At 42.0% G+C, this 15,248-nt stretch overlaps 1 protein-coding gene across 1 annotated transcript; it reads left to right on the top strand.

Moving 5' to 3' along the window:
* Positions 1–695: 695 nt before the first annotated feature.
* On the top strand, positions 696–1,475 carry LOC122672284 (vegetative cell wall protein gp1-like). The gene has a single exon (XM_043869780.1). It carries the CDS (start codon positions 696–698, stop codon positions 1,473–1,475), a length of 780 nt encoding a protein of 259 aa, XP_043725715.1.
* The last annotated feature ends 13,773 nt before the right edge of the window (positions 1,476–15,248 follow it).

Genomic DNA, 15,248 nt, shown 5'->3' with positions numbered 1-15,248 from the left:
CGGACATGTGCCCTATGATCCCTATGGCATTTCCAGCCTGGATGGATGACGTCGATGATCTCGAAGAAGATCCTCCACCTCCTCCACCTCCAAAGCCAAAGAAGAAAAAGCGCCAGCCAGATTCTCTATGGCTCCGCTACCAAGCCGGCTGTCCAAATGTCGGACCACTTGGAGAAGATCGTGGCAGATACCAATTTATAGTGGACTATGGCAACCACAAACCCTGTTCTTTGGGTTGCTGTTCTCCGCCACCGGCTCCATCTCCTCCACCAGTCACGCCTTACTGTAAACCAGAGTTACCTCCGGCTCCGCCTTCCCCTCCAACGGATCCCCCGTTGATGTTGTGGCAGACTCAAGTTCAGCACCCTATTCCCTGTTTTATGGCTTCCAGTTCAGAAGGAATCAGCAGAAATTTCCCTCCTACTGCTGACTATGAAGATGCTGATCGTCGCCGCCACAAATGGAAAGCCACTCCTCCCAATGTCCTTGACAACATGGGACAGATGGCTACCAATTCCACAGTTGAAGCACAGCTTAACTGGCAAGCAGAAAATGCTTTGGTCCAGAACCAGTACCTGAACAAGCTTCTTTCCTACCAAGAGCATCATACTCTTGCACTCCGGCAGAATGAATCCGACATCCGTTACCTCAAAACACGGATTAAATCTCTCCATTAGGAGCTGATGACTATAGCTATGACGGTGAAAGATTCCTCTTATGCCTCCTTTCTCATTTTTGGCCGAGAAAAAGAAAAGAAATTGTTGGAAGAACAGCTCAGGATGGCTCAAACTCAACCATTCCCATCCAGCCCTTCTCTCTTCCCTGATTCATTCACAACCCCATCTTACCATGAGTATGCCGCTCCACATAGTTTTCCCACTGCTATGTTTAAGGAGTTACAGGACCAACAGAGACATCTAGCTTCTCTCAAAGCCAGAACCCCGAAACCAAAGCGATCCCATACATCTTACCCTGTCTCTTCTCAACCTGTTTTCCAGCCTACTCCTATTTCCCTGCAAAAACCCATGGTTCAACCTACTTTCCAGCCTTTACCTGACCAACATCCAGGACCCCCTGGTTTTGTTCCTTGGGTTCCTCCCAGATCAAAACCCGATATCCCTGATTCAGCTTGTCCTGTTATTCCTCTCCCAGAGAGTAACACCCTCAGTACATTTCTCACTCAGTTGACTTTGACTCCACCCAAGATCATACCGGTTTTGTCCATAGCCAAAGTTGCCTCTGTCACCTCCTTCTCAGACACAGACTCGTCCACTACCCAGAGTCCCCTACCTGCTTACCAAACTCATCCCCCGGTGCCAGATGCCTCTCAGGCTCCAACTGAACCCATTATCTACAGCAGCGACAGTGAGGTTGATACTGCCCCACAGCAGCACCAGCCCAGAGCCGCCCCTGCAGCTCCTCATATCCCCCCTCAGGCACCGAATCCCAGTCCCTTTACCAATCAGGACCCGTAGCAGTTATTCGCCTTTGATGGTCTCCCTTTTCATAAATGGCCTGAGCGGATTTCGGAGTTTCATGCTTGGCTCACTGCAGAAATGTTAGTTGCTGGTGCTACAGATGGTACTGTTATCACCAAGTTCTTGGCCCGTACCCATGGAACCCTCAGAGAATGGTTTATGGCCCTTGGTGGTTATCACCAACTCCAATGGACTCAGATTCCTATTGTTGTCTTCATCGCACAATTGTACAATGAGATGATTGGACCCATTGAGAACAACAGACTCAAAGCCCGAGAAGAGTACTTCCAGATGAAGTGTTGCTCTTTTCAGAAGAATGATCTTGCTAAGCACTATACACGGATGTTGGACCAATTTTACATCCTTGGAGGATTGGATGACCCAAATATGAAGCAAGTGTTCCTCAATTCTTTCCCTGAACCTTTGGGCAAAGAAGCCCTAAAATCATTGCACCATTTTGGTCTCCAAATTGATCAAGCTCCTATCGGTCGTCTCTACCAAGAAATCCTTAGTGCTCTGCAGAAGTTATGTGATCAGCAAGTATTCTTCAAACAATGGGAAAAGACCACGCATAGACTCACTGATGAGTGTGACACGTCTCATCTTAAGATCAAGTGCAAAGACAAAGACTGTTCTTGTCCGTCCAAAAAGAAGTCCCACTTCAAGATCAATTCTCGCCCAGAAAGGTTTTCCAAGAAAAATGGAATGCACAGATCTCATCGGTTCAAACGCAAGCATAGGTCTCAGCAGCAGCCCTATAAGTTCTTCAAACGAAAGAAATTTTGGCAAAAGACATCCACCAAATGTTTTGCGTGTGGAAAAATTGGCCACTTTGCTCGAAATTGCCCTGACAAAACTAAGCAGGCCAAACTAATGCATATGCTTGCCCCCTTTTCCATCGATGATGATCCAGATGCAGATATTGAGTCCCTCTACTCTGTAGATGATGACTTCTCCCCGGACCTACTATTTGTCCTCCAAAATGAAGAAGAAGAAGCCTTGGATACCTCTTCCTCACCCGACTCCGAGTCCGATGGATTTGACCCCATCTACCCGATAGCCTCTCCTTTGTCCCCTCCTAACCCTTCTAAGTCACCAGCTTTTGCTATTACCAAAACTCCACTTCCTCAAGCTAGCCTCTCCATATCTCCTACCACATGGGACCGTCCTATCAAAGTTATTGGTTACTTTGATACAGGTTGTTCCACAACCATATTAGCTCCCCATATCCTTCCTTCTGACTGTTGGAAACCTCACAAGCAGTTCTTCACTGCAGCCTTGGCCAGAAATGGTGGTGGTGCTTTGGCCAGAATTGGAGATTGGCAACCGGTGGTTTCAAATTCAAATTCAAATTCTGTTTCCTTTAATTCTCGCATGAATAAAGGGAAAGAAGATCGTCGGTCCTTAGAGCAAGTTGCCAATTTGGGAAAGAAGATTTCCAGTATAGCTGGGTCTTCTCTTGTGGAAAGAAATAAAGATTCAGAAATTTCCCAATCTAATGCTTTTGCTTTGTTGGAGAATCTAACGGAGGAGGTGAGGTATGACCCAGAAGATATGATGTTGGACCCGAATTCTTGTGCAATCCTTTTTAGGGAATGAGTTATTTGATGAGGTGGACAAAGAGGAGGGAGAAATCTCTGTCCAACCGTTGAAGATTCTCCCCAGCTTAGGAGAGAAAAGGGTGGATTTAAATGGGCAGAAATTTTGGAAGGATGGCAAATTCGGTGGTGAGAATCTTGAAGGCAATCCGATTTTAAAATCTGTCCAACTAGAGCAGCCGTTGGAGACTTCTTCTAATTTTGGAAAAGCAAATATTTCTTTAGTTGAAGATTGTCTAGAGAAGGAGAGCAGATTTAGTGGGGAAGATTTGGGAGAGATTCCTTCCAATTTGAATGAATTTTCAAATCCCGGTCTTAGCAAGAATAATGGAGCAGCTTCCTTGGGAAGGGGAAATACACTTGAACTGAATGTCACCAAAAGATATGCTGAGGTGGATTCCATTAATTTGTTGAAGATGTCTGATCCTAATCTGGTGGTAGATATGAATGTGGCAGTTTTGGAAGCTGACAAGATCATGGATGAAGATCGGATTATGAGGGAGAAAGGGATATTACCTTCTAAGCCTTCAGCCAATTTTGAAAGATTGAAAAAGCAAGCTGCTGATATCCGGGCCACCCAAGGATCTTCTGGAAGAGGTATGGGTCAATTAAATTCTACTTCTTATTCTCTTATGGGCCGGCCCACTGGGAGGGGGTCTAAATTCCAGGCCCAACGGGTTCTCTTGAACCCAAAAGAATTTGGTGGTGCTAAAGGGGAGGGACCTAGCAAAGGGGGGGTGACTCTTCTAACATGGTTACTAAATGAACTGCATCTCTTAGAATGTTAGAGGTATAAATGCCTCTACAAAAAGGCTGGGGATTAAGAAGGTGTTGAAAGACCAGCAAGTCAAATTGGCTTGTCTTCTTGAAACTAAAGTGAAGGTGGAAAATTGTGGTGCTGTTTTTGACCCTTTTATTATTGATTGGAAGTACTTGCATAATGGTGAGGCAGATTCTTCTATCCGAATCTGGTTGGGTTGGGACCCCAAAGTGTTCAAGGTTGAAGAAATTCAAAAGTCCAAGCAATTCATTCATGCTAAGGTGTTGATTGTGGGAACCTCTGTCACCTTTCTTTGTATTGCAGTTTATGCCTCCAATTCCATAGAAGACCGAAGGGAGCTTTGGAGGGATGTGCGAACTCTAGCTAATAATGTTTTGGATCCTTGGGCAGTTCTTGGGGACTTTAATGTGGTGCGACATCAGAATTAGAAAATTGGTGGGGATCCTATTCGGCAGGAGGCTATAGATGAGTTTAACTCCTTCATTGATGACATAGGGCTTGTTGATCTGAAATGGAAGGGCAAAGCACTGACTTGGAATAATAGACAGAGTGGTGATGCATGGATTTGCTACAAGTTGGATAGGGTAATGGTTAACTTGACTTGGATGGATGCTTTAAGGTCTTCGAAAGCTGCCTTTCTCCCCCAGGTCTTTCGGACCATTCCCCAATGGTGCTGTCCGTTCTTGAAGATGCTAATTTCGGCCCAAAACCTTTCAGGTTTTTTGAGGCTTGGATTGGCAGGAGTGGGTATGATGACACTGTTCTCAAGGGCTAGGAGCAGCCGATTAACATGGCCCTCAATCCTATCCTTAGATTTGCTGCCTGGCTGAAAAATGTAAAGAAGGAGCTAAGGAAATGGAATAAAGAATGTGTGGGAGATGTGTTTCAAGCGGTTAAGGCTACAGATGCTGATCTCAAACAGGTTCAATGCACTCTGGGTGCGCACCCTGATGATCCGAACTTGGTCTCCTTGGAGGCACAAGCCAAACTTAAGTTATGGGAAGCTCTAGCTACTGAAGAAAAGTTTTTAAAAGAGAAATCTAGGGTCAAACATATTCAGCTGGGTGATGGAAACAATAGTTTCTTTCATAAGTCTATGGTTTGTAGACAGAACAGAAACCATATTCTGGAGATTCAGGGGGAAGGGGGAGGCATTGTCAAGGAACCTACACTCATTAAGGAAGAAGCAATTTCCTTTTATATGAAGTTGTTTGGAGCAGATGCTGACGATAGAGGCTTCTTCCCCGATTCTGTCCCTTTACAAAGTGGGCTGTCTCATGCACAACAGGAAAGCCTCATTGGGAATGTGTCTAACAAGGAGATTATGGAAGTGGTGTTTACGATGAAGAACTCAAAAGCTCTAGGACCTGATGGATTTGGGGCAACCTTCTTCAAACATTCTTGGGAAGTTGTTGGTGAAGACTTGACTTTGGCCGTGAAGTGGTTTTTCTCTAAGTCTTTCCTCCCTAGCTCGGTTAATGCCACTTTCATTAGTCTGATTCCTAAGACCGGGGATGTTACTTCTTTTGCTGGATACAGGCCCATAGCTCTTTGCAATCTTTTTTATAAGATCATTACCAAAATCTTATCTAATAGATTACAAGGAGTTGTTGGGCTGGTGGTTAGTGATTCTCAATCTACCTTCATCAAGGGGAGATTCATTGTGGATAACATTCTAGTGTGTCATGATGTAGTTGGAGGGATTGAGCAGAAAGGAATAAGCCCCACAACGGTGTTGAAGATTGATCTCCATAAGGCTTACGACTCACTCAGCAGGAAGTTCCTTTTTGATATCATGGAAAGAATGGGCTTCCCTCAAAAGTTTATTGGTTGGGTGAAGGCTTCTGTTGGAACCCCCTGCTTTTCCATCCTTCTCAATGGAAGCCCGGCTGATTACTTAAAATGGGGAAGAGGAATTAGGCAAAGGGATCCCATCTCCCCCTATCTCTTCACTTTTGCTATGGAGGGTTTCTCTGCCTTGATGAGGAAGTTGGAAGTTGATGGCAGGATCAGCCTTCTCCCCAGATGCAAGAGATCCCGCCTCTCTCACCTGATATTTGCTGATGACTTGATGATATTCGTGAAGGCCTCTCCTAATTCTATTTCGGCTTGTCTGGGGGCTCTGGATGATTTTCATACCTTCTCTGGGTTAAAACTCAATAGAGCTAAGTCCTCTATTATTTTAGGGGGCCTCACCCATACGGCCAGACTGCAACTTTTGGAATTAACGAATTTTGTGGATACTAAACTACCCATCCGGTACCTTGGTGTTCCTCTTATTTCTCGTAAGCTGGCCATTGCTGATTGTTCTTCTATCTTGGATCGAGTGCAGAGCAGGCTTGATGGATGGAAGGCCCATTTCTTGTCCTTTGCAGGTCGGGTACAACTGTTGAGCTCTGTTCTCCAAGGCTGCTATATTTACTGGTCGGGGATCTTTGCTCTCCCGGGTGCTATCAAAAAGAAACTGGAGTCCATCTTCTCCAACTTCCTTTGGACCGGCCCGTCTCTGGAATGGAAGGTACATTATATTTCTTGGGATAATATTTGTAAACCTAAATCTGAAGGGCGGCTTGGAATTAGGAGAATTTCAGACATGAACACTGCCGGTATTCTTAAACAAATCTGGTGGATTGCCTCTAAGAAGGACAGTCTTTGGGTTAGGTGGGTTAACACCCGTTACCTAAAGAATGATTCTATTTGGACCACTAAGGTCCCCCAAACTGCTCTTGGGTTTGGCAAAAAGTGCTCAAATATAGAGACTTGGTTGAGCCTCACATACACCACTTCATTGGGGATGGCCAGACTACTAGACTTTGGCTTGATAACTGGCATCCCAAAGGAGTTCTGATCAAAAGGTATGGGGACCGTATCCGGTATGATGCTGGTTCACATCGTCTTGCTTTGGTTTCGGATCTTATTAGAGTTGGCCACTGGCATCCTCTTCCCCATGGTTCCTTCGATCTGATTACTGTTTGGAGAAATCTCCCTAGTGTTCCCCTGGTAAATGGAGGGAAGGACCTTATTATTCATAATCCTTTTTATGCTTATAGTGATCCATTCTTGGTTGGTTTTTGCGATAATGACATATGTTCTATATTACAAATGGGAGCGGATAGGAGGATTTATGGCCTAAGTTTCAATGCCTTCATTTTCCACTGTCCCATGAGGACAGATTTTTCTATTGGATATTTCTCAGTTGTGCTTAACTTCTATATTATTTCTCGCTTTACTAAAATTCATGGTCAAGTGTTTTCTGGTTCTGAAGCCCTTTCTACATTTGCCGGCCATGGATTGAGATTTCTTTTACTGCTCCTAGCACTTTTTGTAGAGCTCATGACTCTTCATGATCCTCTTTGTTGATTATATCTGGTAAGCCCCCTCATCTCCTCCCTTGTCCTTATTCTTTCTTTTATGCATGCATTGAGAGCACTGCATGAATTAAGCGTGGGGGGGTGTGTGAGCTTATTTGGTGAATTTTGATTGTGGCGGTAGTTTGGTGTTGTGCATACGTTTCTTTGATTGCAAAGCAAGAGATAGAGGGAATTAGGTGCCCTAGCATGCGCAATAATAAAAAAATCCCTTTTTAAGGACGGTAGTTGGTATGTATCCTGTGAGAGGGATTGAGTTGGAAAATATGAGCGTTATTTCATTTAATGGCTAGATTCCTCTATGTGTTTTATGGACCCTTTGATCTTTTGGCTAGTAGTTGAGACCAATTTGTTTGTGGCAAGGCAAGGCATGAAAGTGAAAGTGAATGAAAAAAAAAAAAAAAAAAAAAAGAAAGAAACAGAAAAGAAAGTGGAATTCCTTGGGACTAGACAGGGCACTGTGCCTCAGGAAGCAGGGTGACTTGTTCGAAATTCCTTGGAAGGAAACCCAAAAAAAAACTCTTGCATCAATGTCTCAAAGTCTTTATAGATATATGCAAAAAGCGAAGCTACCAAGTATTTGGGTGTCTGGTGTATACTCCACCATGTCATTCAAAGAACAGTAGTGGAGTAGAAATAGAGTTTATGGTTGAGAAAGAAAAAAGCTTTTGCCTTAATGCCTGAAAAAAAAAAGTATGGTATAAAATACTCAAAGCCTAAGTCTTTGGTTCCATTGATATTATGAGTGGTTTACTTGAAGGTGAGTAGTGTTCAGAAAATATGAAGAGATCCCTTAATCTTGATGCATGCTTGTTACTTGAATTGATGTGGGGTGACAAAATTCAAGTATGGGGGAACCTTTGGCTCCTTGATCTTTAGTTGAACACTTTTTGGGATTATGTGCACTATCCTACTTATGCCATGATTAAAATTTGCAGCATTCATTTACAATTGAATTTTGGGTGTATATTCACTGCAAACACTCATGAGACACAACTCGTCCATTAGGGGTAACCTAGGGGTTCAAAGGCTTGTGCACATGCTAAGTGCAACCGTGATTCCTACGAAAGTGAGTTAGGATTTTTGCATTCTAGGTTAGTTTTTCTATTTGTTTACTCGAGGACGAGCAAAGTCTAAGTGTGAGGGAATCTGATGAGCACATTTATGTGTGAAATCTTAGGGCATAAAGCATACATTTTACCACATTGGACAGAGTTACTTCGGTACTTTCTTGTGCTTTTTAGGTTTTACGTGAATTCTTATGAAAATGGAGTAAATGATGCTAAGGATCCATTTTTAAGCTATTTAGTGGTGTTTGGCAGTCGCCAGAAGCGCCCAGGAGTCGAGAAAATCAAGTTTGGATTGAGCACCGAAAGAATCACACCAATCAGTTAAATTTGAACGTGAGTATAGTGGGCCCCTTAACATAATTTTGAGGTGTTAATAGTATGGATGCATAGCCCGTCAAGTCAGCTTCACAACGGTTCAAACAGCACTTGATTCCGAGTTGAAACGAAGAAGTTACGACCGTTTTCATGGATAGGGGTTTATTTATAATTATTGATAGTTGGCCGGAGACAAAGTAAAGCAAAAGTTTGGATTCGAGGGGCATTAGGACAATTCATAGAAGTTATCTTTTCTGTTAGCCGAAAGATTCTATTTGGAAGGCTCTGGAGCAGTCCAACTTCAACTTGAGATATCTTGGGCTTCCGAATTCTAAATTGGATGAAATTTGGATCTATTTCGGGTGATTTTTCATAAGAAATACAACAGTGAGGCCCATATAAGCATCCCATGCTCCACGTGTTTTGAAGGATAGATTTGATATTTCATTAATTGTGAGTGGAATCCTAGTCATCACCCTTGCTCTCTCTCTCCTCTAACTTTTCAAGGGCACTTTTAGAATTCTACTTGGGATAGATTTCTTTTGAAAGATATTCTCTCATCTATAGAAGGTTGAAAAGTCAAACATGCCTTGATCTCATTGCTTGGAGAAGACACCTACAAAGAAAAGGAAGCACACGTTAGAATTAGAAAGTTACTTTTTAATAAATAGAAGGTTTATGTATCTAGGATTCTTTTCTCTCCCTTTTTCTATTTTTTTTCTTTTTTCTTGGGATTCAAGGCATTGTAAAGGAGGAAGGAGAAGAGAATATTCTCTTTCTTAAGGAATATTTCTCCTACCACTTCCCTCTTCTCTCTTCTCTCTTCTCCCTTCCCCCTATAAATACCCCTTGCCCTTTGGGTTGTAACTATTTAGTTTTTTAGTTCAGTTTTTAGTTAGTTTCTAGTTCAATTTTAATTCAGTTTTTAGTGTAATTTTTAGTTCAATTCATTAGTGAAATTTCTTCTTCTCTTCTTCTAGTTTTTGGCTTTCTAAATTCTAGTTTGATTTCATGCTTTCAATTCCATGGTTGTAATGCTTTTGATTCATACTTTAATTTTATGTCTTCAATATGATTGTAATAATTCTAGTTTAGTTTCAAGCTTTCTAGTCTAAGTTCCTAAGTTGATGATAAGACTTGGAGATTTAGAAGAGGAAGCCATGCAAGGTTTGTTCAAGTATTCAAGCTCTTCAACTACATTTATGCAAGCAATTTCAGTCCGTGTCAAACACATCCAGGTTTTTACTCTCTAAACTGTTAAACTCATTCTCCATCTCTTCTATCTCATTCTCCTTCTTCTTCTGTTGTTTTTTTTTTTTTATGTGGTTGTTGTGTGGCTGCAATTTACCCCTTCCAATCCACGTTAGTTTGATAGGTTAGATGGATATGTGTTAGGATGCCAATTTAATCTCTTAGATGCATAATTTTGTTAGATGCTTGTGAGTTAGGACGCGTTAATTTGTTAGTTTAATTAGTTTAATTTAACACTTTAATTTGCTTTGCATTACTTTAATTTACATCTCCTCGTGTTCGACCCGTAGCTACGATTGACCCGTACGGTTGCGGTATTATTTTAACTCAAACAAGCACTGAAAGGTGAATCATGGCTATATGCCAAACAAAGTTTATGCACCGGTAAGGTGAATTGATATTAAGTCGGTTACCTCACAAGTTCAATCTATAGGGCCGGTTGGGCTGACCTGGGTAGGGAGATGCTGGAGCCGGCTTGTTCTCTCCGACAACTCAATGGGTGTATTACGGGAAAGGGTAACCAAGCCCACACCAGGGACACATGTATTGGGGATTGTAGTAGCACTGACCTAACTTAGTTGTATTGTTAGGTGGCTAATAAATAATCTGGACTTGCATATCATGTAGGATCATATGGATTGTGGTTGCATATGCATGCATGATGATATGTTTTGCTCATGAGCTCAGTGGGGCTCACACTCATTTATACATGTTTTTCTTCTAGATGATTATGTAGGTGGATGCCGTTGTAGCATGGCGGCTTATTACAAGGAGGAGAGCCCTTGTGATTATGATGCTATTAGTGTGGACCCCGACAGAGGTCGTACCAATAATGTGAGCGTTCTCAGTGGTTATTAATGGAGACCAGTGAGGGGCGCTTCTAATGCTTTTTGTCTTGGGGACTCCTTTTTGCTTTTGATAGGAGTTTATCCCCATCCTTGGTTCTGTCTTCATCTTTTCTTTCCTTTTTGGGGTTGAGTTATCTCACCCTGTATTTATATGTACTTTTCCTTTGCTTATGTATATGTCAGCTTTCTCTTTTCAGTTGTGGGTTGTACTAGGAAATGTTTCAGAACATACATATGTATATATAGATCACCAACATTTTCGTATCGCTACACTTTCTCTTTTGTTATTATAATTGTAGTTTATCTGCAGCGCTCTAATCTTACTTGTAGTAATGTGATGAATGTGGGACCGTGAATGTATTAACTGTTTTTAGATCCGTGGGGTTTGACGGATTGCCGGTATGTAATTCGGGTCACCTACCTAATCCTCCCAGGGGTGGTTTGGGGTGTGACAGTTTATGTATGTGATACATGGGGTTATGGGTGGATGTGATGCTTCTCTCTCTTTCTCTCTCTCCCCCTATCTTTTTTATAAACAAATGTACTCCACCCCATGGGCAGCCCAAATGGTGGGTTGATTTCTCCATGCGGGGTTTCTTTATTATTGAAAGAAAAATGTATAGATTTTTTCCTAGGTTTCCATTGTAATTTTAGAGGAGCTAGGACTCCCAAGGCAAGTTGATGGTGATCCACATGTGGCACTCAAAGCTTATGAAGATGCAAATCACTTACTTTGAAGACATGATCAGGCGGAGGAGATGATCGAGGCATGGCATCCATGACATGTTTGATGCACCCAAGTTATTAGTTTTATTTTTATTGGGAGGATTCTTTAATTGCTTCTGATAAAAGTTCCTCCATCCCATGATCACTTTTAATTAATGTTGATTAATTATGATTATTTAAATCTATCTATGGTATGTGAGAGTTGATTAATCCCTCTTTGATCATAATACATGTATGATATGGACTAATCTTAATTGGTAGACATGTCCAAGGCCTCCTATTGAAGATAAAGGTAGAAATTATGTGACATGACCTCGCATAAGCCGACAGGACATTGCCAGGACCTCTGTCACACGGTTATCTATAGTTACCTCTATCTAGATACGTTAGGGTATGGATAGTGAGAGGGCACTGCGACAGTGGGTCATCTTTCATGATTCCATGATTCTAACTAATGTTATAGGTAAGTACAAGACTTGGGTGTATGTCAGCCGACAGGATCTGGACAAAAATATTGGAAGCTCATGAGGTGGACAGCTTAGTCCACACTACCACGGTGTGTATAATGACTCCCGACAGGGTAAGTTATGCATGCAAGGGTTGTATGTATCCAATTCATCTTTTGGGTCATGAGGGAGACCCAAATCATGAAAGACCATTGATGTGTGTGTGCTCAATTTTAATTTCAATGGTTGTTAATTAGCATGTGGTTTTTACTTGTACATGCGTAGATTATTATACAATGGCTGCCGTTGATTCCAACCTGTTAACACTCATTAGCAAATACAAACTTAATGGTATAAACTATGTTGATTGGTACCGGAGCATTAAGTTGCTCTTGACTGCTGAAGGACTGCACATAGTTCTAGATGAACAAGTTCCTCCTCAACCCAACCCAAATGATTTTGAGGCAAATGAAGAGATGCAGGATTTCCTCATGAGGGATTCCAAGGCATCACTTTATATCCTAGGATCATTGGAAAAATCAGTTCTGGACTCGGTCAAGGATATACGCACTGCTGGGGGTAAGATGGATAAGCTTGCTGAATTGTTCAATAGGCAGTTGACACACGCCCATTCTGAGGTGGTGAGTCAAATCCACAACACCAAAATGTCCCAAGGGACTCCAGTGATAGATCATGTAATGAAGATGATCAATCTGTTTGAAAAATTGGAATCCATGGGGGTTGATTTTAGCCTATGATACAAGACCGATGTGATCTTAGCATCACTCACTCCTGCCTATGCACCCTTTAAAATGTCCTACAAGATGTCCGATAAGGAGATGGAGCTCACCGAGCTTTCTAACGCATTGGTAGAGGCGGAGGCTTCCTTGAAAAAGGATAACGCTGAGGTCAATGCAACTGACGTGAAGCCTTCTTTAAATGGGAAGAAGAAGAAAAAGGGAAGTAAGGGTAAGATCCTGATAACCAAGGGTGGGAAGTCTGGCAATAAAGGCAAAGACAAGTGCTTCTATTGTAAGAAGGAGGGTCACTGAAAAAGGAACTGTCATGCTTACCTGGCGACTTTAAAAGACAAGAAGCCAGATGAAACAAAGGCTGCTAAAGAAGGTACATGTGATGTTCACGTTCTTTATGAGTCTAATTTGTCTTTTGAACCGACCAATTCTTGGTTGGTGGATAGTGGCTCCACTGTTCACATTTGCAATGATTTGCAGGGGTTCAAGAAGACAAGGAACCTGGAAAGAAATGAGGTGCGTCTTCGGATGGACACTGGAGCTGAGACCATGGCAATGGTTGTGGGGACTTTTAGTTCTGCTTGTTTAATTTTAAAGGATTGCTATTATGTACCCTCTTTTAAGAGGAAGATTATTTCAGTTTCAAAAGTTGTTTTGGACGGGTATAGTTTCTCCTTTAATTCTAAATTAATTATTCATTTTAATAATTCCTTTGTGGCATCCGGATATATGCAAAGTGGTTTGTATTTTCTAGATTACCCTATTAGAACAAATGTTGTTTCAAATGTTGATTTTAAACGAAAAGCAGCTCCAGTGAACTCAACATACTTGTGGCATCTAAGATTAGGTCACATTAACTTGGACCGAATCAGTAGATTGGTAAGGGATGGGCCCTTAGAGAGTCTGAGGGTGGAACCATTCCCCACATGTGAGTCATGCCTTCAGGGCAAAATGACCAAGAAACTCTTTAGCAATAAAGGTGCTAGAGCCACAGATCTATTGGAGTTGATACACACTGACGTGTGTGGACCCATAAACATACAAACAAGGTATGGGTATGAGTACTTTATCACATTCACCGATGATTACTCTAGAAATGGATACATATACTTGATGCGTAGTAAATCGGAGGCCTTTAATAAATTCAAAGAATTCCAAGCCAAGGTCGAAAGATAACTCAATAAACGCGTCAAGTCCTTACGATCAGATCGTGGAGGGGAGTATCTATCGGATGAATTTAAAGAATATCTCATATCACAAGGGATAGTTATTCAACTAACTAATCCAGGTACACCACAACAAAATGGTGTATCCGAATGATGTAATCGGATTCTATTGGGTATGGTCCGGACGATGCTCACTTATAGTGAGCTGCCTCTCTCTTTCTGGGGGTATGCTTTAGAAACGGAAATTTATATCTTGAATAGGGTTCCATCCAAGTCTATAGCCAAGACACCCTTTAAGTTGTGGAAAGGGCGCAAGCCTAGTATTCAACACCTTAGGGTATGGGGTTACATAGCACATGTGCGAAAGCAATAGACAGACAAGTTGAAATCTAGGACTTCAAGATGCTATTTCTTAGGCTACCCCAAAGGCACGATAGGCTATTATTTCTATGACCCGGTTGACCAAAAGGTCATTTAAGTAAACACATCACATTTCTAAAGGAAGAAATGATGACCCAGAGGTCCGAACTAGTAGTCATTAAGGAGCTATCAAATAGCTCAGAAACGTCACTTCCAAAAGTGAGACCAATTGACATACCTGCTAAAATACCGACACCTAAAGAACCTCGATGCAATGGGAGGACTATTAGACCACCCACCAGGCTTACTCTTCTAACCGAAGAGGAAACTGTGGAAGAGTTCCACATGGTATCGGTTGAATCAAATGATGATCTGATGACATACTCTGAGGCACTAAAGGATGTTGATGCCACTAGGTGGCTAGAGGGAAAGCGCTCTGAAATCGATTCGATACATTCCAACAAGGTCTGGACTCTAGTCGATCCACCACTTAGCTTCAAGCCAATTGGATGCAAATGGATCTTCAAGAGGAAGAAGGGCGCAGATGGAAAGGTCGAAAGATTCAAAGCGAGACTGGTGGCAAAGGGCTATACCCAGAAAGGGCCATAGACTATGAGGAAACCTTTTCACCAGTGGCGATGATGAAATCCACCAGGATTTTACAGGTTATCGCTGCACACTTTGATTATGAGATCTGGCAGATGAATGTGCAGACTGCATTTCTGAATGGGTTCCTGCAAGAGGAAATCTACATGGAACAGCCAGAGGGGTTCTCTTCCTTGGAGGAAGAAAGAAAGGTGTGCAAATTACAAAGGTTCATTTATGGGCTGAAGCAGGCTTCTAGGAGCTGGAACATCAGGTTTGATCAATCAATCAAATCATTTAGTTTTGATCAAAATATGGATGAACCATGTGTTTACAAGAAGATCAGTGGGAGGGCAGTATATTTTCTTATTTTATACGTAGATGACATATTGCTGGTTAGTAACAATGTAGGATTTCTTTCATCAGTAAAATAGTGGTTATCCACAACGTTTTCAATGAAAGACCTTGGTGAAGCTAGCTATATCCTTGGGATCAAACTCGTAA

The sequence above is a fragment of the Telopea speciosissima genome, chromosome 8 (assembly GCF_018873765.1).
Source record: "Telopea speciosissima isolate NSW1024214 ecotype Mountain lineage chromosome 8, Tspe_v1, whole genome shotgun sequence".
Lineage (NCBI taxonomy): Eukaryota > Viridiplantae > Streptophyta > Magnoliopsida > Proteales > Proteaceae > Telopea > Telopea speciosissima.
Note: the sequence above shows the minus strand (reverse complement) of the source record. Positions and strands in the feature narration are given on the sequence as shown.

Excerpts from the sequence above, each read along its gene's own strand:
- LOC122672284 (XM_043869780.1), top strand. The coding sequence starts at position 696 with ATGACGGTGAAAGATTCCTCTTATGCCTCCTTTCTCATTTTTGGCCGA.